We start from the raw sequence: 27,068 nt of genomic DNA, 5'->3' as shown, positions 1-27,068 counted from the left end.
CTCACCTCTGTGCCTGCAAAACTTCAGCCGAGCCGCTGGGCTACTTAAAAAAAACCCAGATTATTTGTGTGGCCCCGGTGCTCCGGGAGCCTCCCCGGGCATCGCTCCAGCTCCTTCCCCTCCCAGCCAGGGCTGGCCGGGCCCGGGGCGGGGCCGGAGCCTCTGCTCGGCCTCGGGCTTGGGTTTGGTCGCGTCCCCGTGGCTGGGACGGCGACAAGGAAGCCACGTCTGGCCGGGGCCGGCCGCTGCTGCCCAGCACCGCCCCGGGAAGCGCGATCAGCTCGGGCCCAGCGGAGCCGGGCCAGGGCCCTCAGTCCCCGGAGCCCCCCGGAGCCCCCCGGAGCCCTCAGCGCCGCCATGGGCCGGGGCAGGCCCGGCGGGCTCGGCCGCTGTGTCCTGGTGCTGCTGCTGCTCCTGGGCGGCTCGGGCAGCCCCGGGACGAGGCCACCGCCCCGGGAGCCCTGGGCAGAGGAGCAGGGACCCGTCCCGGAGCGGGGACCGTGGGGCAGGGTGAGGTACGAAGCCGTGAAGAAGCATTTGGGAGCTGTGGGCGCTCTCTCCAGGCAGTACTGGCGGTACCTGGCGTGCAAGGTGTGGCAGGAGGGCTGCGAGGAAGAGGAGGAGGAGAAGCAGCGAGAACGAGAGGCCGGCCCCATCCCAGGTGAGCACCTTGCTCTGTTCTCTCCCCCTCCCGAGGCCAGGAGGCAGCAGCAGGTCCGGACCTTGCTGTGCCCGCCGCTCCTTCCCGAGGGTCGCTGCCCCGGCATGAGGGGAGTGCTCTGGAGCTCCTTGGGCGCTCGGAGCCATCTCGAACCAGGCCCGAGCTCGGTGTCCCTCCCCACAGACAGGGCATGGCTGGGTCCCTGCACCTGGGAGAGGGCTGCCCGAAACAGGGCTCAGCTGAGCGTCCACTCAAAATGTAAAAAAGCCTCTTTCCTGGAGCCTCTCTGCTCAGACTGCTCCCGTTTCCAGGCTGGGGCTTCCCTCTGGTGGGCCAGGATTACCTGGAGATCCTCTCTGCCTGGTACTGCAGCTTCGGCAAGTGCTGTGAGACAGGAGACTGCAGGATAACCAACAACATCACAGGTGGGGGCTGCGCTGCTTGTGTGGCTTTCTTTGAGCTTTTCTCTTTTTTTTTCCTGATAAAGTGTGTCCTAGAAAGTGATGTTAGTAAAGGGCTTTTCTGAGTGGGGTGCTGAGCTGTGGCAGAGTGAGAGGCTGAGCTCACTCCTGTGTCCCATTTCAAGTTCTGAGACCAAGGAGGGTTTGTTCCTTGCTGCACAGCATATCTGCTCCAGCTTGCCATGAGCCCTGCCTGCAGCCCATGGCTTCCAGGCACGTTCACTGGGATCCAAACCCGCCCAGGACCCTGCTCTAGGTCAGGAGGGCACATGAGACCTGTGTGTAAGCCATGAGTAGCGGTCTTTGTGTTTCCCTAAGACTCCTGGCATGCAAATCCTGTGCTGGGAGCTTGGAGGGCCTTTGGACATCGGTGCTCTCTGCAGCTGCCAAACACCCCTGCCTCTTCCTAAAGGAAAAAAATGAGCCAGCAGAGGATTTGTGTCTTTTTGGGGCCAGAAGCTGTTGTAGGCAGCGCACAGGCAGCCTGTGGCTTTTATGTCACTTCAGAGTCCTCTCAGCCAGGCAGCCCTGCCACGTTTTCTCCTCTTACACCTGCAGTAGCTGTGCTGGCAGTGGAAGGCTGAGCTCGTGCTCTCTCTGTGCAGGGCTGGAGGCAGACCTCAGTGGGCAGCTCCACGGGCAGCACTTGGCCAAGGACGTGGTGGTGCGGGCAGTGCGGGGGTTCCTGCAGAGCCCACGGCCCCAGAAGGCTCTGGTCCTGTCCTTCCATGGCTGGTCTGGCACAGGGAAGAACTTTGTGGCTCGGATGATGGCCAGTCACCTGTACCGGGATGGGCTGAAGAGTGACTGTGTCAGGGTCTTCGTCTCCCTCCTCCACTTCCCACATCACAACTACGTGGACTCCTACAAGGTGAGAGCCACCACCACGGGATGGTCCAGGGTGCTGGGCTGGAGTTCGTGTCCTTCCCAGCAGCCCGTGTGGGGCTGTGGTTTGGGTTTGTGAGTGAAACCGGATCCCACAGCACTGTCCTGGTTACTGCTGAGCAGTGCTTGCACAGCCTCAAGGCTTCCCCCCTCTCACACTCAGCCCCTGGGGTCAGCAGGCTGAGGTGTACAAGAAGTTGGGACACACCAAAGAGCTGAGCCCTAGTGCCAAAGGGATATTCCATGTCATTTACTGTCATGCTCAGGGATAAAAGCTGCAGGGAGGGGGTTTGGGGGCAGGAAGCCGTTGCTCAGAGACTGGCTGGGTGTCAGTCTGTTTGCAGCAGGGTGAGTGGAGCCTTTGCACCACTTGATTTCTTTCCTCTTTCCTTCACTTGTTAGACTAATTTACCATGCCTCACTCGTTTTCCTGCCTTTGCTCTTCCTGTTCTGTGCCCTGTCTCTCTGGGTGGGAGGAGATGGAGCAGCTGTGGTGCTTGGCTGGGTTATCCCAGGGGCTCCTGACGCTCCTCCCCTCTGCTGCAGGTCCAGCTGCAGAGGCAGATCAGCGAGACCGTGCAGCGCTGCGGGCAGGCCCTGCTCATCTTCGACGAGGCCGAGAAGCTCCATTCCAGCCTCCTGGATGCCATCAAACCTTTCATGGCTCAACACGACAGCCAGGGCCAGGCAGATCCACAGAGATCCATCTTCCTCTTCCTCAGGTGATTTCTGGTTCCCCTGAAGGGATGGGAGGAACCAAGTGATGGTGTTTATCCCCAGAGGTGTGTGATACAAAGGGCTGAGGCTGCAGGACACAGAAACCTCGTTCCCTCGTGGTGCTTTCCTCCATGTTCAGTTTTGCCTACAGATCCTCCCTGGGAACAGGACATTTGCAGGAGGAGCTGAGGTCCAGCTGAGCTGGGACACCTGAGCCAGTGTCTAGACTTTTAGGCAAGGAAGCAGAGTCAGTTAACGTGGTGTCACCCTGCCCAGCTGAGCAGGTGATGTCACACTCCAGGGAGCAAAGCTGGGGCTGAAGGTCTTGGTGGGAAGTTCCCACTGCCTGGCTGTGGCTGCAGACTGAGGTGCTGAGGCTGATCCTGGCATCAGCACAGCCTGGTTTAGTTGGTTCCTTTCCCAGGAGTTGGGCACATGTGCACCCCAGCCCTGTCCCTGGGTGGGATGCAGCTGGAGGAGGAAATGGGACATCTAAAAACCAGGATGTGAGACAGGCTTCTGACTGAAGTGCTCCTAAAGAGGGAGATATCTGCATCTTGGGCCCTCTTCAGTTTAGGAATCGCAGCCTTGAGCTTGGCTCTGGCAGTTCCTACTGGATGGAGGTGAGCAGAGCATTCCTCCTGCACCTCCCACCATCCAGGCAAGTGTTACAACCTCCAAGCTTGGTGGTTCTCTCAGAGAGCTTTCCCTGCCTGTGGAGGACCTGTCTGTGTGCCTGGTGCCTGTGGAACTCTCCACACTCCACACCTGAGTGGAAGGAGCTGTGGTGGAAGGGGGAGGTGCTGCCAGCTGCTCTGGGCTGACCTTGTGTCCTGCCTGATGAGCCAGGAAGGTCAGGAATGGGCAGTGTCACCCCCCTCATGCCAGCAAGCAGAGGGGAGCAGGGTGCCTTGAACTGCAGCAGTGTGTAATCCCAGGGCTTTCATCATTCCTGGTGGCAGTGTGACACTGACCTGCTTTAGGAGGGATGGCTCTGCCCCAGGGCTCCTGTGGACACTGGCACGGTCCTGCAGCTTTGCCCAGGTGTGGGAGCTGGGGACAGGGGAGGACTGGCTGTCTGTCCTGTTTCTGCTGAGTTTGGGTTGGGAGCAGGATCAGTACAAGCTGTTTTCTACCTGACAAGGGGTGGGGGCATGGTGGGAAACAGTGGTGGCTTTTTAATTTTCCCTGCCTTCCATTTGGGGCCCAGAGCCTGTGACATGAGGATGGGGTGCAAGATCTGTGCCTCCCACCCACACAAGCTCTGCATCCAGCTGGTTCCCAGTTCACTGGGGCATTCAGGACTGGGGGAAAACCCCTCACCAGCACTTGGGGCTGACACCTCTCCTGGACATGCTTTCCAGGGCAAAGGGCTGTCCTGGGACCCTCAACAGCTGCCAGGACCCTGCAAATCCCACCACAGAGCTGCCCCCATGGGTGTCCAGAGTAGTCCTTAGGTGGGAACTGTGCTGCTGCTTTGCCCCATGGGCAGAGGATGCTTTGCCATGTCCTGGGCTGCCACTTGAATCCCTGCCCTGGACCTTTACTTCCAGTGGGACTCCTGCCATGTGCTCTGCCCTTTAACCTGGACTTTGTGGTGGTTTGTTCAGCGTTTGCTGTGGAGCAGTGTCACCTGTGGGGTCAGTGGCTTCCCAAGCCAGGACAGGGGACTGAGGAGATGGAGGAGTCTGCTGCCCCTGGGTCTGAGCTGGCAGGATGGCAGACAGCTGCATCGATGCCTATGGAAAGGGGCTCTTTGGGAAGCAGGCTGGCTCTCCACGTGCTGATCCTAGACAGCAAATCCTCTGTTGCCAACAGAAATGCTGGGGCCTGTCTGCAGAGAAGGTGCTGGCAGCTCTCAGCGGTTCAGCTTTGGGGGAAATCTTGAGTGACTTCCCTGTGTGTCCACAGCAATCTTGGTGGCAACACCATCAATGAGGTCGCCCTGGACTTCTGGCGAGCCGGCCGGGCACGGGAGGAGATCTCCTTGGAGCTGCTGGAGCAGCGGCTGCGGCTGGAGCTGCAGGAGGCTGCAGGTAAGGGCTGGGCTCGCTCAGGGGGCTCTGGGCAGGCTGTCTGCAAAGCTGTCCCTCTGCACCATCCCACCCATCCCACCCACCGTGTGCCATGCAGGGCTGTGCCTGGGGGAACAAGGCACCTCGCTGCAGCCCAGCTCGGGGGTTTGACAGTGAGAGCCCCGTCCTTGGTCCCTGTGAGCCAAGGCAGGTGGGGAGGGAGCCAAGAGACCTTCTGGCCCCCCTCAGCCCTGAAAATGGCTGGGGACAAGAGGCAGCTCAATGTCACAGGGCAGTACCGATGCTTCCCTGGGGCTCCAGGTGTCTCTTGGTGTGATTCCTAGAGATGCTCGGTGCTCAGAGTGCACAAGTGGGTCCCAGCCCCTCGGAGCCAAGCCTGGCCTCGCAGAGGGATGATGCTCTCAGGTGAAGCTCCTGAGTTTGCCTTGTCTTGTGTTCTGCTCCAGAGAACAGTTATGCCCACAGCCACCTCCTCAGAGAGAGCCTCATCGATTTTGTGGTGCCGTTCCTGCCTCTGGAGTATCAGCACGTGAAGCTCTGTGCACGGGACGCCTTCCTGGCCCGCGGCCTTCCCTACACCGAGGCAACGCTGGATGAGGTGGCCCAGATGATGGTTTTTGTTCCCAAAGAGGAGAAGCTTTTCTCTGCACAGGGCTGCAAATCCGTGCCCCAGCGCATCAATTACTTCCTTCCCTGAACACCAGGTGGGAGCACTGGTGTTTCTGCACTCTGGGAGCTGCTCTCTTTGCACAGGGTCAGAAGCAAATGACCCAGCCAGGCACTGCACAGGGACTTAACAGAGACTTAAACCCCCCATTACTCACTGTTGCAGTGAAGGAGGTGCATCCCTTACTCCTGGGATGTGGGGACAGCCTGTGCTTGGTTGCATTTGGAGTCTGTCTGGTGTTTTAAATCCCTTCTTTTAGCTGGCAGTAGCCTGAAGGGGTGATGTGGTTCTGCTGGCAGACGCTGTTCCATGTGAGTGGAGACTGGGAATGTCCAGGTCCTTGGTTTGTTGCTGTGTGGTGGAGGGAGGCCTTGGACAGGCTGGTCCTGTTGGGACAGTGTGGCCAAAGCCACGTCCCTGTCCCCAGTTTTCTCTGTCACTTTACACGAACACCCAGAACTGTTTTGCTGGAGTTGAGTTTTTCCCCTCTATTGATCTCATGCCTTTCTAAGGTGTCTGGTGTCAGGGACACGTGGGCCAGGATCATAGTCTGTGCAGGGAGAAAAGGACTGAATAATCTCCTCTGGAGATGCCAGATCCAAGCTCTCACCTTGGAGTCTCCACCTCTCACTGGAGTCTTCCGTTGTATGGAAGCAGCTGCCGGGGTGAGGGGATCTTCTGCTGCAATTATTTTTCTGAGTGGGTTGGTGAAGAGCCCATTTCCTTCACTGCAAAACCAAAAAGGGGAGAGAACTCCTCTGCCAAAGGCCAAGTGCAGGTGAGGAGGGTGATGGCTGAAGCATCAGGCTGCAGCTGAATGTGAATTTTCATGGGTGCAGTAAAAGCTTGACTTTTTTCCTTCCTTTTTTTCATTTTTCTCTTCAATACATTTCATGGTGTGTTTTTTTTAGCTGCTATCAGCATTATTATTAATACTATTATTATTATTATTACTGCAAGGGGCTGTTTGCTGTCTGGGTACTCGCCAGGTGATAAACGTGTTGCAGCAGCTCCCAAAAAATTTCATCAGCGTTACAGGAATCACTCTCTGACCTCTGGGTCAAAACTCCCTTCCAACAGGGCTGTGCTGGGGAGGAGTGAAACAGCACCTGCCAAGGACAGGGCTTGGCTTCCCAGCCACCCCCATGGGGGGACCTTTGGTCTATTTTAAGCTTTGACCCATTTTGCGGTGCCAGTGATGAGCAGCACGACCTCTGGGAAAGATTGACCAGACAGACACATCCTCTAACAGGCTTCATAGTCCAAGGCAGAGATGAGCCAGCTGCTTTCCCACTGCTCACAGTGCAGCTGTGTGGAATGGATCTTCAGGCTGTGCCAGCGTGTGTGGTCAGGCATTTCTGAGACTTGGTTTATGGTTAATCTCAGGTGTCATAAACCTGGGAAACATCAGGGCAGGGAGGCTGCTGCCTCACAGGACACAGCTGGGGTTGTGTTTGGTCACCTGGGCAGAAAGTTTAGCAAGCTCTTGGTTGAAGGTTAGTTGCCAAAAGGTTGTGTCAGCCAGGATAACCTGGGACTTTTAATAAATGTCAAGAAGTGCTCAGCTGGGTTAGGCTGCCACAGGCTGGGGTGGCAGGGGGGCGGTGGGGACTGTTTGAGGCAGGCACAGAGCAGCTCTGAGGGAGGTGGTGACATTGAGGAGGGCGAGGCAAGAGCTGTGCTTTGCTGGGTCACAGATGTGTGTGTCACACTTGGGTGAGCTCTGATCAGCAAGAGCTGCTCTCTGACCAGGCCAGGGCAATGGTTTGGTTCTAAACAGATAGTGCATAAATAAAAATACTGCTTTTTTTGCAACCTGCTGGGATTAAATTCTCTTTTTAATGATTTCTTCTACCCAAATGAATGAGCTTCTTGTTAGGACTGAGCAGCTTCAAATATTGATTAAGTGACAAAAACAAGACAGTGTCTACTCGAGTGGTTTTTGCCAATAAAATATTGCAACCTTTATTTAAAACAAAATGCAAATTGGCAAAACTTTGTGGAACGACAGGCAAAGAGGCCCTTTCAAGGGCCTTATTTACATCAAGTTTAACACTGTTCGCAGTTCACAGTCAGACGATAGTGAGAGAATTAAATTAGAAAAACAACCAAAATATATTACAATAACAATTAAAAAACAAAAAAACAGTTGACAACTCTGCTAAGAGTGATTGGTGATTAACGTGTTTCATTTCAATCCATTCCTGCCCTCAATACCAACACAAACAGTGCCATGTGAGCCGAGCAGGCTCCACCTCCCGTGCACAACAGACACTTGGGGAAGAACGACCTCCTTTGGTACAGACATTGCTTAGCGTGGAGCTGTGAGAAACAAGTCAGTGTCCCAGAACCTCCTGTTTCCTGCCTCCAGAGAATGGGCTGAGGGCTTTGTTCTGCACTCCAGAGATCTGCAGCACAACCCCAGCACCCAGCCCTGCTGGACAGTGCCCTGGGAGGTTTCCACAGGTGTCAGTCTCCCTGCCAGCTCCTGATGAGCAGCAGGGCTGAGCCGCGTGTGTCCTGATGGTTTTGTAGCCACCATCCTCTGGAGTCACTCGTGCCTGTCACACTGTGGATGCCCCAGAAGAACAGCCTGCCTCAGGTAAGTGGTAGGATACGAGGGTTGGGATTGCTCTGTGGCTGCACACCCCACACCTCTGCCTGATGGGGAGGGGCTGCTCTGTCTCCACTGGGGGGTTTGGTTCCCTGTGCCCCACAACTCCTGCAGCAGCACCCTGGCAGATGTCAACACTTGTGTTTGGCTGTGTCTCACAGACACAAGGCCAGTGGCACTCAGGAGAAATGTCCTGAGGAGGACAAGAACAGCCCTTCCCTCTCTCCCTGCTGTGTTCTGCATCAGCAATTCTGCTCCCTTCAATTCCCCTTTCCCACTGCCTAAATTTGGTGCAGCCCCAAGAGCCAGACCCTTAGCTCAGCCTCACCCCTGCCCACACTAATGAAGAACATGACTAAATCAAGTGCACTGCTTTGGGGTTAAGAAGGGTGCACAGTGCAGGAAGAAGAGAGAAATTGCACCTGTGAGTCAGCCAATTCCCACAGTGGTAGGAAGAGAAAGTGCCCCCCTGAGCTCACTCTGTGCTTTGTGCTGGGCAGTACCAGGCCTGTGGCAAAGATGACTGCTTTAAATTCTGGCCCACAGCAGTGCAAGAGCCCAGCTCCAGCTGTGCCCCCACAGCTGTCTGACAGTGCTGAGGAAAAGGAACAAGAGGAATTATGCCTTGTCCCTCGCCCCAAACCACAGAGCATGAAGTGCTCTTCACTGGGACAAATAATGGGGTGTCAGCACCCACACATTCCTTGGCACATCTGGCAGAAAACAGAGAATTGGCCACACTGGAGACCTTTAAGGCTGAAGAGAAAGCCAGACCTAGCTAAAGGGAGAGGGAATGATAAAAGTTTTAGGAGCAGCTGTGGAAGGATGAACAACTGGATGGTAATTTACAGCAGAACCAGCTTTCCCAGGTAACATCCTTTTGCTATCCTGCCAGGGGCAGGGGAACATTGCAGTTTGGGAATAAAACACCCTAGGGCAGCAGAAGTCCCAGAAATTCTGCAACCTTCAATTTAGGAGGGAAAAAAAACTGTCAAGTCAGCACTACCTCTGCCCTAATCTACCTACCTGGTGTTAAATTATAGGTAAGAGCAGAGAAAACACTTTCTATGAGAGTTACAACAGGTCAATCCCCAAATTCCACTGGCCTTTGTTTTTGGACCACAGGAGGGGTCAGAACTAAACAGGATCCTGTGTTGGGCACAGAGGTTGTAGAGTCTCAGTGCTTGGATGCCCAAAAGCTGGACAAGGTCCTCAGAGGTGACTCTTGGTGGCCCTCCTTGGGTGGAGTGTTTGGACCAGGTGACCTCCAAAGGTCCCTCCAACCTCAGCCATTCTGTGACTCTGGAAAAGCAGTTGGATGCTGCCCTGTCCCACTGCCCATCTCTGCTGTGGGACAAGGAGAAAATGGAACATCTGAAAGGAAGTGGGGATGGCCAGTGTTCATTTGGACACAGCTGCTTTCTTCAGAAAGGGCTGCAGGAGGGGAGTTCTAGTAGTTACAAATTCCATATTGCTGTTCTATCACTTTTCCTGTAGCTTTTCTGGAAGACTGGCATTTAGGGAAAAAAAAAAAAGGCTTCTTTCAAAATACTCATCAGAACTGGGCTAAGCTTTAAAATGTTCTGGTTAAAATTCCTTTCCCTTGGAATCCCTTCAGTTCCAGCCCATTTGTCCCAGACTGAGCAGCAGTACAATGATGGAACCATGTGATGGTTTGCCAGGGTAAGCAAGGCCTGCCCTTCTGCCCCGGAGAGCCCCCCCACCTTCTAAATCCTTCTGATGGTTTGACAGACCATGTGAAGCAATGCCTCAAGCCACCTTCCCTTTGCAAAGGCAGTTAGTCACCTTTCCAAAGGCAGTTAGTTTGGATGCACACCTTCCATGGAGATGACTGAGAGCGATAAGGTAAACCACAAAAGCCCTCAGTAAAGTCTAGGAGATAAGGGCTTGGTACTCTGCCTGTGGAAGTGCCTCGGGACAGCCCCGAGGGCTGCAGGGGATCAGGATGTGCAGCACAAGGAATTGTTTGGTTCTTTCTCCCCCTCACCACTTCACTGGTCCATTGTACCTCACATGCTGCTCCTCTGCTCAGCCTCCAAGCACCCTGAAATAACTTTGCTTAGCTCAGACCAGTAATGAAATGAGGATTCTCAGATACCAACCCATTTCTAAAGATTTTTTCAGGCCTGTCTCGCTATGCTCTGTGGAAAAAACAGGGACACTTGCTGAGACACCGAGCCTGCTTCCAAACACCAACATGTGCTTCTAGACAGAAACAGAAGTGCCCATCTTCTAAAGTCACACCTGTGCCACAGTTCCACTCTAAATGCTCAGACTAAAAGCAGCACAGCCACACTGGAAAAACAAGTTTAAAAAGCATTTTAACCTAAAAAAAAAACAAAACAAAAACCAAAAAACTAACAAAAACTTAAGGTGCAAAGCAAGCAAGATCCTCAATCACCAGCAGTGTGAAGTGAGCAGCAGCATGCAGGTAAGGTGTATTTGGAGCCAGTTTCAGGCCTGTTTCCTTTCCTCTCACAAACCAGCAACTGAGCTCTTCCTACTTGCCAGTACATTTACACCCTGGGGAGTTGTGCGTAGACACAGACAAGCTTTTTGAGGCCACAGCAGCCTGCCAACAGCACCAGGACCAAGGATGACAATGCCAACCACTCACTGCTCTCATTCTGGGGTTGTTAGAAGGCATTAGAGACACACTGGGAGCCCTTCAAGGGAGAGCCACAGCTTTTGTTGCCACGCCTCAGGCAGAGGAGTGCACAGGTTATGTGCACGTGCCCTACAGCACAGCAAAGGATTCTGATCTAGCCTTTAAAATTCAGGAATAAATACATGGAGATGCCTGTGGTGTTTCCCTCTGTGCTGCCATACTCTGTCACCTTGGGATGCAGGGAAGCTGGAAGCCTGTGAGACAAGTAAGCATCAGAACAAATCCCAGGAATCTGGCAGTGTGAAGGGTTAGGGACAGGTCCAGGGAATCCTGCAGCAGTAAGGACATCTGGTGGGCAGGCTGGGCTGTACTTTCTGGTTCTCCAGCTGGCCCTGCAGTGCTGAGACTGTGTGGAGAACGTGGAGAACAGCCAGGGGGAGCAGAGGCTCTGCCTTACCTACCATGGGTCCTCACAGTGATCAAACTGAACCGGGGAGTCAACCTGGTAACAAGTTAAAAACAATCTAGAGCTTAAAAAAAGAACCCACCCACCCCAACAACAACACTGGCAAGTTGTGCAAGAGCCCCAAACTACTCAAAAATTACCATCAAGCAGCACCTGTGCTAGACCACTAGAAATAGGTATCAGCTGAGTGAAGGCTGTGTGGTGGGAAGAGGGAATTCCAGTGGTAAGCCTGCCCAGCATCCCTGACGCTTCCAATACAATGACGATGAGAACGTGGTGGATGAGGTGGACAGGAGGGAAAAGGGACAGTTTCATATATTAACTAATCTTGCAGTTCTCATTACAGCAGCAACAGTGCTGTGGAAGTCAAGCCATGCAGACCAGTGCATCCACCTCCAGCAGCTCTGAATACTGTCAGTGCATTAGACCTTTCCCCCAGCTGCACACGACTCCCCTGCGGAGCCGCTCCGGCTGCTCTGCCGTTGGTACCAGCAGAGCCCCAGTGCCTTTCCTTGGCCTTGTCAGGACAGCGAAGCACAGGTGAGTGCAGCCAGGGCAGGATCTGTGCAGCCAGGCAGCTGCAGCCACCCCAGGACTCTGGCTGTCACCATCCTGCCCAGAGGGAGAACCTGCCATTGGTTCTCCTGCCTCTCCAGGGGAGGAGAAGGAACTTTCTTTCTCTTGCCATACCAAGCAGATCAGCCTGACTAGGTAGGGACAGATCCTTGATGTTCTGCCCCTTCCAGCTTTAATCTACCCTCTCCATCCCCAATTTTTTGAGATGAACCTGTAAACGTGAGGAGAACTCAGTGATCTGAGGTACTTCACATACTCAAGTATCAGTCTTTCCTTTTGAAAGCATCAGTACAGAAAAACAGTCCCGCCCTCCCCGTGTGTGTTTCTCTTACCCAGATTGACAGTAGCTACCTTTGCACCACATCACTGATTTCTTGGACACATGACAATAAGTTATTAAGGACGGGGTTTGCCCCATGGACGCCAGCAGCTGTCGAGGACACCTGCAGCTCCTGCAGGCTGAGTTCCAGTTTGCTCACGGCTTCCCGGAAGGCAAATTTGTTGCGCGTGTGGGGGATGCAGTCCACGTAGCCTGAGCAGTAATCCAGCAGCTGGTGCCCCGTGTCCACCAGCTGGCTGTTGGGCGTGGGCTCGGCGATGGCGCTCGAGAGGAGATCCGCGCACTCCAGCAGCGCCTCCTTGCTGATCTTGTCTGCGGGGATCTTCTCGGCCGCCTGTTTGGTCTTTCTCAGCGCCACCTTGGCGCCGGCCGTGCCGTTGGCCATTTTCACTGGGGAGGTGGAAGACGATGACAGAGGCACTTGGGGCGGAGGCATCACGGGCCTCCCAGATTTTCCACCAACAGGTGCTGCTGCTGCTGCTGCTGCCTTCTTACTCCCTTCGTTGGATTCCAGTCCGTGCTGCGCTCCCGCCACGCTGCTCAGCTCTTCTGCTGCATCCGAGCAGGCAGCTGGCTGCTGGAGGAGCCGCATCACCGGTGGTGGAGGTGGAGCACACTTTGGTTTTACCCGTCTGGGCCGGTCCCTGTCGCCAGAAGAAGTGACCTGATGCTCAGATAAGAGCTTAAATTTATTACCCTGAGAGTCTGTGCCAATGAGCTGCACGTCTGCTGGAGTGTGTTTTAGAGTGGGTGAGATTAGGACTGGCACTTTGTGGTTGTGAGTGGTTGGAAGTATTGCTGCAGCCTTTACCGGAGACGACCACCCCGGCCTCTCGCCATCCTCAAGGGCCCCTTGTCGTGAGCCACTGTTCTTTTCTTTGCCCTTAGGAGCAGCCACTAGCCCTGGACCCTCCTTTTCTTCTGATGCGGAGGGAGTTCGGAAAGGGAGTGCAGTGGCACCCCTTGGCAAGAGTTTTGCTTTTGGTCTCTCTCTGGTCAAAGCAGGGCCTTCATCAAACCTTTTGGGTATCAGGTCACTGGCCCTCCCTGTGCTCTCATCGGGCTGGGAGGAGGTGGACACAGTCCGTTCCAGCTGAATTTTTGACCTCTGGGAATTTCTGGGAAGGGTCATTGCCATCCTATCCTGCTCTGGAAGCCCTGAGGACATGGAAGATGTAGAGTTTGACCTTGGAAAAGGCTTTGAAGCTTCTTCATTGCCAGTGGGTTTTCCTGCTCGTAAACCCAGCGTCTTTTTAATCAAGCGTGGCGTAAAGAAGCCGGTGATGCCCGACCACCCTCCACCAGTGCTCACACCCCCAGCACTGCTGGGCCCAGTGCCCTCCTCGCTGTAGAAGGTCCTCTGCACAAAGCTCCCTCCATAGCACTTGGGGGGTGCCAGGCTCGTGTCCTGCTGCGTGGGAGCGAAGGAGAACCCGTCCACGTGCTGCAGGGAAGCAACAGAGGAAAAGTTACCCGTCAGCTCGTATTTCTTATGGGGCTGGTTCTCCATCTCCCGGAAGGAACTGCTGCGCTTGGGAGGCGTGGGAGCATTCCTCTTCTTCATGAAGGAGCTGAAGAAGCCCCCTTTCCTGTCCCTGGTGAACGTGGTCTCTTTGGCATCCTCCAGGAGGCTGCTGGGGGACTTGTCCCTCTGCTTGCGGGGCAGTGCGGGGGACCCGCCTGTTGGCTGTGTGCTTCTGATGAAACCTGGGCAGAAGAAACAGGGGTCAATCTGGACAATCTATTTCCATTTCCACCTCCCTGCCCTGCACTGGGTTTTATGGACCTGGTGTATCTACCTGCCCAAGTGCTGCAGAGATAGAGTGAGGGAAGAAGCGAGCACTGGTATTTTATTTTTTCTTTACTTTATTCCATTTCTGCATGTGACTTGTGTGTTGTCTATACTGAGAAGGCCGCTTTGCAGAGAGATCAGAAAAGAGCTGCTCTTTTCTTTCAGTTTATTGCTCCCTTCCAGTAATTTTCTGCTCCTTTCCAAATACCCTAGGTATAGGAAAGAATCTCTTGCTACGCTGTTAACTTTAGTTTTGAAGCTGTCATTTAAAAAAGAGCAGCAAAACTGAATTCCAAAGGAAAAATAAAATGGGATTTACTAAAAGAACACTGAAAAAACTACAGTGTTTTCTATTTGCTGTTAAATAACTGACCCAGCAGCACAAAGCATGCCTGTGTCATGTTGCATTTTGTTTCTCTGGGAATTTGCACCCAGAGCACGGGGCCTCACTGCTTCTCTGTGCCCACACCTGGTGCTGAGCTGGACGCCGAGTGCTCCACAGTGTCCTGTGTTCCTTCAATGTTCTCTTTGTTCTCTGCCTGCTTCTTCAGCGTTCTCGTCTTGGAGGGCAGCATGGGTAAGCGGGGCAGGTAAGGAACTATGGATGAGGATGAGGCTGTTCTTCCAAGCTCCTCTGCTACCTCTGTAAGGAGAAAAAGGGAATAGTCAAAACAGAGACCAGAAAGGAAGAGAGAAAAAAAAAAAACCAAAACCCTGGGTCTTTACTGCAAACACACACTGGCAGGAAGAAATCCATGACTGAGAAATACATAATTTATGGATTTAGTCTTTGTTCAACTCTAGTGGTATTCAGGGTCAGATGTTTTCCATATGATTTCAAACTCATTTACATCTTTATAAATTTATAGGATCCAGTGATAGGATATTTACAGGGGGTCTATTAAAGGCTGCTGAAGACCTAAAGGCAGCACTGGATGCATTTGTCTGTTTTTAATCAAGGTGCCTCCTACTGATGCACCCCCAAAGTTGTGTCCTGCCTGGATCTGGATCTAAGTTGCTTTGCTTGAGGCAAAGCACTGCAGTGCCCCAGATAAAGAAATGAAGATTGCATGTCAACAAAAAGAAAACAAACACAGAAAAACCCCCACAACCTCCTGGCCACACCCAGCTTGGCATTTGTATGGCCACTGGATGTGACTATTATAGATCCTCACTGGTAAAATTCCATCTGGTGTGTTTTCTCTGTAGTAGGGAAGTTGATAGATCAGTTGCATATTTAATTTTAAAATTGAGCAGAATGCTCTGACATTTCTGCTTGTCTGCTGAACAGTATCACATTCCTCACCAGTATTTACCTCCTGGTAGATTATATTTCAGACTTGAGCTGCAGAGATTTGCTCCTAGAAGTAGCTAAGCAGAAAATCCAGAGATTAAAGCACACTTTTTTAAAAGTAGAGGCTGGTAGAATAATATTTCATGACCTAATTGCTGCAGTCAGCAAGGGACTCTGATATGCATACATCTTTCTCTTTCTCCATCACTTACTATTCCTCACTCTTCAGCCTGGAAAATGAGATTTCCTCTGATAGAGGAAACAACATTCTTTAAATCAGCTCTTTGGCATCTTAGTGTTCAAATGAAATGACACTGTTCCCTGCACTGGAATGTGTCTGAAATTTATTCAGTATTTGTGGAACAAGTAAGAAAACATTTATCCCAATTATGGCTAAAAGAATAAGGGATGGAGCTGCATTTCAACCTCACTGCCAGCAGATGAGCCTTAAGGGCCCATCCATGAGACACAGCACTCTGGGGATAATCCCCAGTGTTGTTTCAGGGACAAAACAACAGCAGCTCTCACCCTCTGAGATGCTCGAGTCGTGGAACATGGTTTCAAAAGCCTGATGGGTCTCAGCAAAGGAAGGTCGGTCTGGTGGGTTCCACTTCCAGCCTGCAATGCCAGAAAGCAAAGTAAGTCTTAGTGCCCAAAACAGGGAGATGAATGTTTCTTCTGTCCAAGGACATGAAAGCAGTCAGACTCTGACCTTCTGTTGAACAGGCTTTAATCATTCACAAGTATGTGAATACCTGGCCACATTCATGGCAGCAGTCAGTCACCCTGCTGTATCTCACAAACAAATCTTGGAAGAAACAATTCTATAAATCCCAGCTCTCTGCCAACTCTACAATCTGATCTCCCTATCCCTCTTTTTGAATTTTCTGGGCAAAGGACAATTCTGTATTTGCTATTTTGGCTGCTTGGACTGAACACATCTAGCCCAGTCACAGATAACTGAGTGTGTAAAGCTCCAGGCACCATCCTGCTCACATGATCTTAATACTGAAATTCAGGCTGACCCTTCCAAAAGAAGGATGTGTGGATCCTGTGGGGGAAAGAGGAGGAGAGTGCCTTGATCCTAAATGGAGCTTAGAAAGTTACACAAGAGTATCATGATGAAAAGTATAGTTTCTGTAGTAAGAAATCTGCACTAGAGGAACATATTCTGGAAGCACTGTCTGCTGGTATCACCATAGGGTCTGGAAAGTGACTGGTATTCTGCTTGTTTTGCATTAGGATCACATGAAGTCCCAGCTTTTGGGCTTTTGTCAACTTCCTTAAGGCTTTTTAAGCAGTAATATCCTTCACCATTCCCCACCCTCTTTGTTTCATAACTGAAGCCCACCCTGACTTTGACATGCTGGGGATCAGGTATTGCTGGAGACAGGCTGTTAATTACAGATTCCTCCCACCTTCCCAGGCTTTGTCCCCAAAACTGGAAGAAGATACTCACATGCCCTCATCAGTTCATACACCTTGGGAGGGCACCCCTCTGGCTGCTCCATCCGATAGCCCTTTTCCAGCAGATCATACACCTGAGAGAGGTCAATGCCTGGGTATGGTGACATCCCATAGGTGGCAATTTCCCATAACAGCACCCCAAAGGCTGCAAAAAGAGGAAAACAAAATTCCTGGTCATAAGTCTGCCCTTGTGCTGTTCATTATTCTGTGGCCTTCACTGCAGCTTGAGACAGCATTGTTTCCTTGCAGGTATTTCAGGCCAGTTTAGGCAGAAACATCACATGCTAAAAATGCTATTGATTCATGAAGTTCTGGGCTGGCATGTGACACAAAGGTTTCTGCCTAGGCCAAAAAGCAAGTTGTTGTCTGGGCTGGCATAAAAAACTAAAATGAACAAGAAAAGGTCACTGAAGGTGAGTTTCCTTACCCCACACATCTGATTTGATTGAAAAGGTGTTGTAGGCCAGGCTCTCAGGAGCTGTCCATTTGATTGGGAACTTGGCCCCAGCATGGGCTGTGTAGGTATCACCAGTCATGAGTCGACTTAAGCCAAAGTCAGCCACCTTCACCACGTGGTTTTCTCCAACTAAGCAGTTCCGTGCTGCCAGGTCCCTGTACAAAGGAACAAAGGACACCACTGCAGCAGAGCAGGGCTTTTGAAGGTAGTTTTGGGACCCCACTCTCCTGGATCAGGAAGTGCTCTCTGTATGCAGCAGACAGAGGCAAGGTGAGCTTTGCCCTGAACAGTGTCAGAAACTGAGTAGACCTGTTCTTAGGAGCAATGAGGTAAATCAGGATTAGGATTAATTCTTTAAATTCTATTCAGTTTTTAGTAATGATGTCTGTTACGGTGCCAAGTGTATGTTTCCTGAGGATAGGATGGGATCAGCAGCTCATCACACACTGGTAACAGGTTTATGGCAAGGCTTTATCTGCATTTAAACAGGATTTTGGGTGGACATTGTCTGCACACAGGGGGTACAGGTGTTGCCAGACAGTTGGGCACAAGATTGCTATGAAAGTCCTGGGGAGAAAGTATTCCAAGACAGTACTGAAGCCAACACAGCCAATGGATAAGCCAGCATGAATCCCAACTGTGGAAGAAACATCCCCAAAAAGCTGGAATTCCTGGCCCATCATTCTGGTGGCCTGTTTATCATTGCAATCTGAATCTGCACCAGCTCAACATGACTTCACCCACCTGTGGATGAAGTTCTTCTTCTCCAGGTACTCCATGGCAGAGGAGATCTGGGTGGCCATGTAGAGCAGCACAACAGCACTGACCTCCTCACGGTTGCACTCCCGGAGGTAGTCCAGCAGGTTCCCGTAGGGCATGTACTCTGTCACGATGTAAAAGGGGGGCTCCAGGGTGCACACACCTGCCAGGGAGGAGCAGGCTACATGTGAATAAAGCTCCCCTTTCTCACCACTATTCCTGATTTAACATGCATTTATTGCATTTTGTACCGCTGAGTGTTCCTCTGGAAAAGTGAAGATTTCCATGTACAGACCCAGGTCAGTACAGCCCAACTTAAAACTCAGGGCTTCTGTCTGTTTTCCTGTCCATCCATTTTATGGATAGAGAGAAACATGTCTAAGAAAGCAGCACTAATCCTATATAATATACATGAAGCAGTTGTTCCGTTCTTTGAAAGATTACAGAATGAAAAAGGAGAATTATGAACATAAAATTTGCTTTTCTTCTCCTCTCTGCCTTCATGAAGCTGAGGAGTGGCCAACTGGAAGTGGGTACCTGTCAGCTGGCAAGATTTCCAGACTGAAATGTCACTACTGAGTAATGTGAAGCACTCCCATGTGCTGGGTAAGGAATCAGCACGGTGGGGCCTGCTCCTAGAGCAGCATTCTCACACATTCCTGGGATGACTCCTTGCTACAGTCACTGTACAAAGCATGTAAAGGTGGAGGAGGAGGGCAACAGGATACTCTTGTCACAGCTCTGGGATCCCCCCTGTAGCTCTTTACACATTCAGGAGTAAAGCACGACTGCACTGTGCATCAGTAAGAGCAAAAATGCAGCTCTCTGATGACAAATCTCTGAGTAGCTGCTCCTGGAACCAGACAGGGCTGGCACAAACTTCATCTGTGCCCTTTTTTAAAAATGGGTGACAACAGAACAGTTGCCATTAGTAAAAAGCTTTCACATTCTTCACATTTCTCCTTTTATCCCAGGCTTGACTTGACAGCTCTGCTCCTGAAAGCACCAGAAATCCAGAGGCAATTAAACACTAGTAAAGGTTTAGGGTGTCTCCTTAAGAATCTTTGTGCATGTAGATTTAACAGCTATGCAAACTATTTAATAATGATCATCATATCATGCATCTGCCAGTGAGACAACAGGGCAGAGCCAAGATGTAAAGCCTGTGGATTTTTTCCAGTCCTGAGCTGTTTGATCTCATGTACTTATTTAGTGATACACAGAGTTCCTCACAGCAGCAGCAATCTGTTGCCTTCTGCCTAATTATGGGCTAATTTGTTTTCTTCAATGCAGCCTTTTCTGTAAATGTCTCTGATTTGAGAAGTATGGACAATGGTATTTGTTGTGCTTCCAACAGAATTTTTCCTTTCACTTTGGATTTTCTTACAATTTTTTTCCTGTTCTCTCACAAAAATAAGTCACAGAAAATTATTTTGCAAATCTGATTTAACAGAGCAGAGAAGGGGTCTGAACCTGATCCCTGAACCCTGGGGTGTGTTTAAGGCCAAGGACATGAACCAAGCAGGAGGATGATACTGCAAACTTTTATATAACAGTTGTGCCTCAACAGCAAAGTTTCTACTAATGTGACTGTATTTGATGTTTTATTTAAAATTAGTGTCTCTTAGCTCCAGTATTACATAAAGCTGTCAAAAATACCACCCCATAACATGACCTGATTCGTAAAGTTATATAAATACAGAAAAGCTGCCACTGCATTTAAACCAGGCAAAAACCGGTTTCTGCCAAAATGAAGACTAAGTAAGAACACAAAGAGCAAAACATTTCACTGACCTAACAACTGCACTAGATTTGGGTGCTTGATCTCCTTCATCACAGCAGCTTCTTTCAAGAACTCTTCCACCTCCATGGTATCTTCCTAGACAGAGAGAGAGAGGCAAAAGAAAGGAACATTTATCTTCGTGACCAAGGTCTGGTTAACACCACACATCCAGGTTGAATATAAATAATGGCATCTTTGTCTCCATTCTGCTGTTTTGGCTTTTACCAAAGCAAACTGTACATTTTGTGATTAAAAGCCCTGAACAGCTGCCTGGCTGACCTGCAGACTGATCTGCAGTACCCTGGCAGAGCCTGGCTTGCTCATTTGGTAGCTGTTGTGGCTGGTGAGAGGAAGACTCTCAGGATCACTTAGTTCCCCTGTATAGCTATAAAAATTAATTACTCAGGGGGCACTTAGAATTGTAGTTGTTAATGTTGAAACAAACACAAGGTTTTGAAAAGGAAGAGAAATGGAGAGGCTGAATACTTTCAGGAGTGGAGAACAGCTTATAGAAGGTATTTTCTACACCTTTGATTTCTTAAAGCCTCCACAGCTCCTCTGGAGAAAGGGAAGTTTTGTTTGTAACCATTTCTACTGGTCTGACTTGGACATGCAGCTCCAATTTTTGGGCCAAAATTACAATTTGTCTCTAAGCCACATGCACTGGTATAAGTTTGATAGGGTCACCTTGCAGATCAAAAGCTCTCAAGCACAGATTTTATGCAGATCAGCACACTCCATTTTCTGATGTTCATATCATAAGGTGTAGCTGAGAACACTGAAATTTCCTTACTCATGTCATAAATGGTGACCAAATAAACAGTGCCTGAAATGTGAAAACTCACCTTTAACGTTTTCACAGCCACTGTGAGATTGTATTTCTTCCAGACCCCCACGTAGACCTCTCCATACTGCCCTCCCCCGAGCTTGTGCTTCATGGTGATGTCGGTGCGCTCCATCTCCCACTTGTCATGGATGGGGGACACTCCATACACGGTGGGCTTATTGCACTTGGGTGCTGGGTAATGCAGAGTTGTCACCAGGCCATCTGCCACCGTTGAGTGATGGTGCACGAGCTCTGCCAGGGTGCTGAAACGGCTTTCTGCTGTCACATAGACCTGGTAAGCAAGAAACAGGAGTCTGCTTAAATGAAGGCAGCTGGAAGTTTTCAGTGATGCTGGAAAACAGGTAGATTCTAATTTTAATTTTTAAAAAATGAGAAAATCAGGATTTTAGAATATTTGTTCTCTTCTTGTTGGGTAAGTAACTATTAATCTGTGGGATTTTCACCTGCAGAAGACAGCTACAGATAAGCCATCACCTAAGAGCTGTGCTGTCTCCTGCCTCATGCTTTACAGGAGTAGAAACTGGAATTCTTAGGTCTCTCACCATAACATGCCACTACTTGATGTTGGTTAAAAATGCCGACTTACCAAAGCTCTGCTGCTTCTAAGGGGATCAGTGGAAGGCTATCACTACCTCCAACCACAGCTGCCTTGCTACCCAGCCACTTTCAGCCTAGATAAGAACTGTCTGCCCTTTTCCAAAGTGCTGTTTGGGGAATTACCACCAAACCCTTGGCACACATGCTCTTCTTTTATATTAATACTGGATATGCAGTTTGAGATTCTGTACCACCTCTTAATTAATATCTTCATCTCCTCTCCCCACAGCATTATCCAGAGGTCCTTACCTTCCCATCTGAGGTGGTGTTGATCCTGTAGTGGTAAACACGTCCCTCGTACCTGAGCGAGATGGACAGCTGCCCCGGGCTGCTCTCGCTTTCCCGCACCAGGAAGCTGCCGTTGATGAGGCTGCTCAGCAGATACTCTGCTGCACTGCGGGACACTGGCCCATGGTACCAGGAGTGCTTCTCCAGGCTGTTCACTGGAGTGATGTAGTTGCTTGGTACCCAGCCCTGCCCATTCTTCGAACGTACCTCACTCCATTCACCATTCTGATTGTAACCCAGGACTCGCAACTTCTCACCTGTGACCAGAAAGGAAAAAACAAAATAAGCACAGTGCAAGCTGTTGTGTCTCCTTGAGGGAGAAACTCAGCATCAGCTGAGCCTGGGTTTGTAGCTTAACAACAGAAATCATCTTATAATTAAACTGCTACATATAAAGTATTTATGAAGTAAAGGCCTAGGATACTGTTCACTGATTCAGTGTAGTGAGATGAATTCAAAAAGTTTCTTGTACTCCAGCTTACTAGACTAGAAAGACTTTGTTTTCTTGGAGGGATAACTTGGAGTCACAGATAACTGAATGTGTAAAGCTTCAGGCACCATCCCTTGGAGGTGAGATTTTTTTCCTTGAAGCTTTAAATGACATATGATTTAACAGTTCTGACCAGAATCATAAAGTGACTGTGCAAGATTAATTCTTGATTCTGCCCCAAGTTGAAATTGTCAAGTTCTGTTACCATCTGTGATCTTTGATGCACCCATTTCCCTCTGTCCTTCCTACAGCAGGTATCTCACAGGGCCAGTGATGTGGGGAGCCTGGCACAGGAGTGGGCTGGACTGTGCCTGTCCCAGCAGAAGTGCCCAGCAGGTGTCCCCCCAGCACCACGAGGGACAGGCTGTCTGCTTCCCACCATCACTGTAGGGAACCACCTTCTCTAAATGCACTATTCCCATTCTCTATGTGCATTATTCCCATTCCTATCCAGGCAAGGATTCCATTTCCTGATTTCTGTTGCTAAGTTTTCAAGCCCACAGCTGCTCTGTGCTGCCAGTCTTACCTTTGGTGATGCTGAGTGTGTTGTCACCACTTGCTACAAAATCGTAAAGTGCAACAAAGAGATTGGGATCGCTCTCAGTGGCTCCAAGCAGGTTCTCCTTGGAGCTCCATCTGATGGCTTCGTTCAGTGCCTGGGGTTCCACGTCGCAACCGTAGGGGCGGTGCAGGGCCTCTGAGGAAAGGACAGGAGAGGCAATCACTTTATGCACGATTCTAATTAAGAAAGCAGGGAATATAATGAGTTGGGAGGGACCCACAAGGATCATCGAGTCCAACTCCTGGCTGTAAGCCAAGTAGCAAGCTATGTATATAAAATTTCTATTTCATATTTACTATACTATATGTACTTCATCTATACCTCTATTTGAAATTGTTTAAGCATTCATAGATGAAAAGTAAGTGCACAATTAAAAGCATTTTTTAAAATTACATGAAGTAGTGAAGGAACCCTTTCAATCACAAAATTTTATGTTTTGCCCTTATTGTTTCTGTGATGGACATAGCCTGGATCAGTAACCAACATTACAGATACAGGTAAGACTGAATTATGACACAAATTATATTAATAAATTGGGATAGCAACTGGTTCAGTATTAATGTAGGAATGACAGTGATCTGTAATACATTTCAAGACTGTGTAAACAGAGGTGGAAAACTGACAGGGACAGAAGGCAGTACAGGTGATGCTGGGTATTTAGCAGCAGCATTTCTGTTTTGCTGTTTCAATGGAGAACTGATGCAATTGTCACTACAAGGGAGTGGGGGGAGGAATCAGACATGTTTTAACAACAAAAGAAAAAAGTCCCTACAGTTCTTGTGGTGATTAAAACCAATCTAAATCCATAGGGTTTTAGGAGGAACTGTATTAAGAAACAAAACTGTGAATGCTTCATGCTAGTGCTATGTCAAGACCATCACTGGCTTTCTAACTCATGGAGAGGTTTTTCAGAAACATGTAGTAGAGTAAATTTCAGTATTAAGACAAGAAAAAGAGTGATGGTGTGGTTTCATACACGGGGGCTGCTCAAGAGAACAAAAACATATGAAGGTGTAAAGTTATATACCTTTTGTCTGATGGTACAGATATCTAAGTCCCTGTCCCAATATCTATTTCTGAATTCTCTAGTTGAACTTACTTAGAGCAATGAATACAGCAAAGAGATTTCATTAAATGCACTAAACATAAAAAGTTCTCTCTAAAAACATCAGAGGCTCTCTTTGCTTTACAGTCATTGGTTTAGCACATTTCTGAGGGGCTGAGAAGTCAGGCTTGGGATGTTTCAAAGCAGACAATGCCAGAGAACGTGTGTGTGGCTACTCCTACCCCCTTCCCCACAGGCCCCTGAGATTTACACTCATAATCAAGAGCTGGTCTATAAGGCACTTGAAAAAGAAACAAAGCTCAAATGCAGCACAGGACAGGAAAACTGGGAAGTCAGTGAGACACAAAGCAGGAAGAAGCCTGTGCCATGTAACAGGCACAGTAACATGCCAAGTCTGTGTCACAGGACAGAGTCAAGTCTGGGAAAAAAGGACTAAGGGAATTTCCAGCCTATAACGTAATTTTTTAAACTGCATTGTAGGTATATGAGAAAGTAAGAGGTTGAGGTTTGTTCTGTTTCCATTTTAAATGTAGTTAAGTGGCTTTTTACTGCATTTCTGGTAATTATTCAGAGTTCTACTGCTTGCATAACCTGCTCATGTTGCAATTACTTAATAACGCAAAAGTAGCCTTCTGTCAAGGTTCTCCTAGCACAAAAAGAAGAGACCACAGACTAAGGCATCAAAATGCCAGTTCCTTGACTGCACTGCCTGCAGATGCAATATTTAGATACACTTCTTATTCCTAACTCTCAACTGCAATTAGTTTTACAAGATATTAACCCATCAGACTGGATGCTATCATGGAAAATAAGAAATCCCAATGCTCAGCCACCTACATCACAGCACGGCTGCCAACATCCCACGGTATTTTCCTGGGGCTGGATGTGTGCATACTAAGCTCAGTGAAAGAACACCAGTTCCTAAATCCAGCTCTCTTTATGGATTAAAAATATGTATTTAATTAAATAATACATTCTTTACGTATTTAAAGTGACTTGTGTTATGAGTGTTTCTATGCTTTAAAAAAGTCAAATGTGCTGTATGAGAACCCTGACTTTCACATCTCTGCTAAAGGGCAAACACAAAAGCAGGCAGTTTCCAAAAACCTTTCAGCTCCAAAATACCTTAACAGTGTTATTACCCTCTTCCTTTCAGTTACGTATCTGCCAACCAATGACAGGCTTTGAACAAAAACATAACATTTATTCTAAGTCAAAGCATCCTTTAAGTTTCTTTCTCCAGCAAGAAAAGTTCACGCACTGAGCAACCAAGCCCTGCTCCACAGACACTACCAAGTGTTTATCCATGCACCCATGGATAACCTGAAGCAGCCCAGGGCCAGCCCAGCTCCAGAGCTGGTGCAGCAAGCCCTGTGCCCAGCTGAGCCCACTGCAGGCCAGGTGAAGCCAGCAGAAATGCCACCTGTTCAGCACCAAGAGTTCCTGCCCACAAGGAAATGTGTGCTGTGCTGGACTGGCAGTGGGGAGTCAAAGCAGATGTGGGGCTCCTACCACATTCTTGGGAATGTCTGGGAGGCTGGCACATGCTCTTAATCCCCTCTTGATGTACAAAAAAGCCAGTAGAAGTTAATGTTTGATGAGAAACTTCAATCACTTAGCTACAGTGCTTACCTAAAAATCACATTACCTAAAATGAAATGCTTTTAAGAGTTCATGTCTCACTAACTTCCTTCACTTTCATGTTAAAGTAACTTGAATGCTTAAATAACTGTAAAGGTTTCCCAACACATAAAGGGGTTTTTACCAGGATACAAAAGTATTTCTTGCAGGTTATAATTCCATAACAGCCCATGCTGTTCCATATGGTGTGAGATCTACGCCATCCATCACAGAAGTGAAACATGATCATCACAGAGATAACCAAAGTGTGTCACCAGTGATGCCCCTCCAGCCAAATAGTTTGTGAGTTCTGTCCACACCAAAAGTCAGGAAATTAGCTGGGAAATTCTGTTTTATATCAGCTCCTTTTCAAGGCTAACCATAAATCTTGTATTATCACTTTTGTTTCCTATGCAATGGAAAACTTACATCATCACTTAGTGAACAAGTAATACACAGTCACACAAGGAGGTTACACTTCATCCATCTCCTTCCTTTTCTTTATTCCCACAGTACATTTGCTTCTCTCCGGATATGAACCCTTTCCTACCCAGTCACCATGTAAGGGGTGTTTTGTCCCCAACCCTTGCTGCCAACACTCCAATTACCAATCTCTTTGGTCTCAGAGCAGGAGGTAGAATATGCTAAATTTAAAATTTCAGAATCACATTAAGTTCTGAAGTGGTCTCCATTTCTGAAATACTGTGTAACTGCTCATAAAAAAGAAGCATTTCACTAATCCTAAAGTCCTGATAAAAGCTGGCAATCTTACACCTTCCTATGCCTGGTCTTGTACTAGAAGACAGATTTGAAAGGACCTCATCCTCCTTGAAGCACTTGGAAAAACACAGGAGAGGGACAGGACAGGATTACACCCCCAAGCATCCTACCTGTGAAGCGCACGCCGGGCTCAGAGGCACCCTCACCGAGGCAGCAGAGCAGCCTGCCCTCCTTGCCATAGGTGCTGGACTGGAAGAGGACTGTCCCCACACTCATGCTGTGCTTCCCAGAGAGGCTGCTTGGCACCACAAGTCCTGGGCTGAGCACAAAGGCTCCACACACAGCAATCGCTGCTGCTCGCAAGGCCGGGAGCCAAGGGGAAAGGAAGCGCTGCCGGGCAGGCAAAGCAGAGACTGGGAAAATCAGGCCCTGGGTTAACGTGGTTATTAACTGGATGGGAGGGTGGAGCTTTCCAGGGACTGCTGAACACACAGAGGATGTGGGGACTGGACTGCAAGTTGAAACAACTTTGAGATGAGCTATAGACACAGTTTTGTTCCACTATGAGTTAGGTAACAAAGTGTTTGGGAAGAAAGCAAACAGTTTCCTTGGAGAAATTCCTTTGCACAAATTAAGAAACAGATCACCCATTAAGGGGACCGCCCAGATTGATTCATTTTTCCACTCCACATACCACTGCTGGAGCACTGCTTACGGGAATCAACAGGAAAGGATGTTGGTGAAGATCTACACCTCGGAGAGGTACAAACATTGAGCACATGAAGGCTCTTGGACATGTCAGGAATTCAGAAAGACACAGAAAGCAAGGCAAGCACAGTGCACCCAGTCTGAGCTGCACATTTGCTGATTTAGTAACACTCAGGACAGCTTTCCACGAGGGCACCATCAAATTACCTCTCAAAACCCCCAGATTTGTTGATGAATTCTTTAAAAGCCCTGGTTTTCTAGGAGAGCTGCCTTTGTGGCAGGACAGGCTCCTCTTGCCAGGTGGCCATGGAAGGGTTAACAAACCAGCACTCACCATGGCAGTCTCACACCTGGGAGGGTGGTGGGCCTGCAGAGGGGTATAAAAGGGAGCAGGGAAAAGGAAGTCTGTGGTCTGGGCCTTTGTAGGGGGAAAGGAGTTGCTGCAGTCCAGTGAGGCAAGAAAGCAGCAATTCCATGATTTGTGAACCTCTGTTCTGTGAGAGGAGCAGCTGCACTGTGTGATGATGACTCAAACTAGACTAAAGGTAAGCAACCAGGCTTATTCC

At 49.4% G+C, this 27,068-nt stretch overlaps 2 protein-coding genes across 2 annotated transcripts; one reads left to right on the top strand and one right to left on the bottom strand.

The window, feature by feature from the left end:
* The first annotated feature begins 147 nt into the window (after positions 1-147).
* On the top strand, positions 148-7,598 carry TOR3A (torsin family 3 member A). Its single transcript, XM_015636327.3, has 6 exons — positions 148-661; positions 973-1,086; positions 1,728-1,993; positions 2,554-2,729; positions 4,636-4,760; positions 5,207-7,598. Exons 1-6 carry the CDS (start codon positions 358-360, stop codon positions 5,455-5,457), a joined length of 1,236 nt encoding a protein of 411 aa, XP_015491813.1. The 5' UTR covers positions 148-357; the 3' UTR covers positions 5,458-7,598.
* ABL2 (ABL proto-oncogene 2, non-receptor tyrosine kinase) lies at positions 7,364-26,179 on the bottom strand. The gene is made up of 11 exons (XM_015636319.3): positions 25,965-26,179; positions 22,353-22,523; positions 21,298-21,593; positions 20,450-20,722; positions 19,616-19,700; positions 17,807-17,984; positions 17,033-17,217; positions 16,598-16,750; positions 15,667-15,756; positions 14,314-14,487; positions 7,364-13,759 (listed from the first exon to the last, which is right to left on the bottom strand). Exons 1-11 carry the CDS (start codon positions 26,068-26,070, stop codon positions 12,060-12,062), a joined length of 3,411 nt encoding a protein of 1,136 aa, XP_015491805.1. The 5' UTR covers positions 26,071-26,179; the 3' UTR covers positions 7,364-12,059.
* Between the last annotated feature and the right edge of the window lie 889 nt (positions 26,180-27,068).

Source organism: Parus major, chromosome 8 (genome assembly GCF_001522545.3).
Source record: "Parus major isolate Abel chromosome 8, Parus_major1.1, whole genome shotgun sequence".
NCBI classification, from domain to species: domain Eukaryota; kingdom Metazoa; phylum Chordata; class Aves; order Passeriformes; family Paridae; genus Parus; species Parus major.
This window is presented reverse-complemented; position numbering and strand designations above follow the sequence as displayed.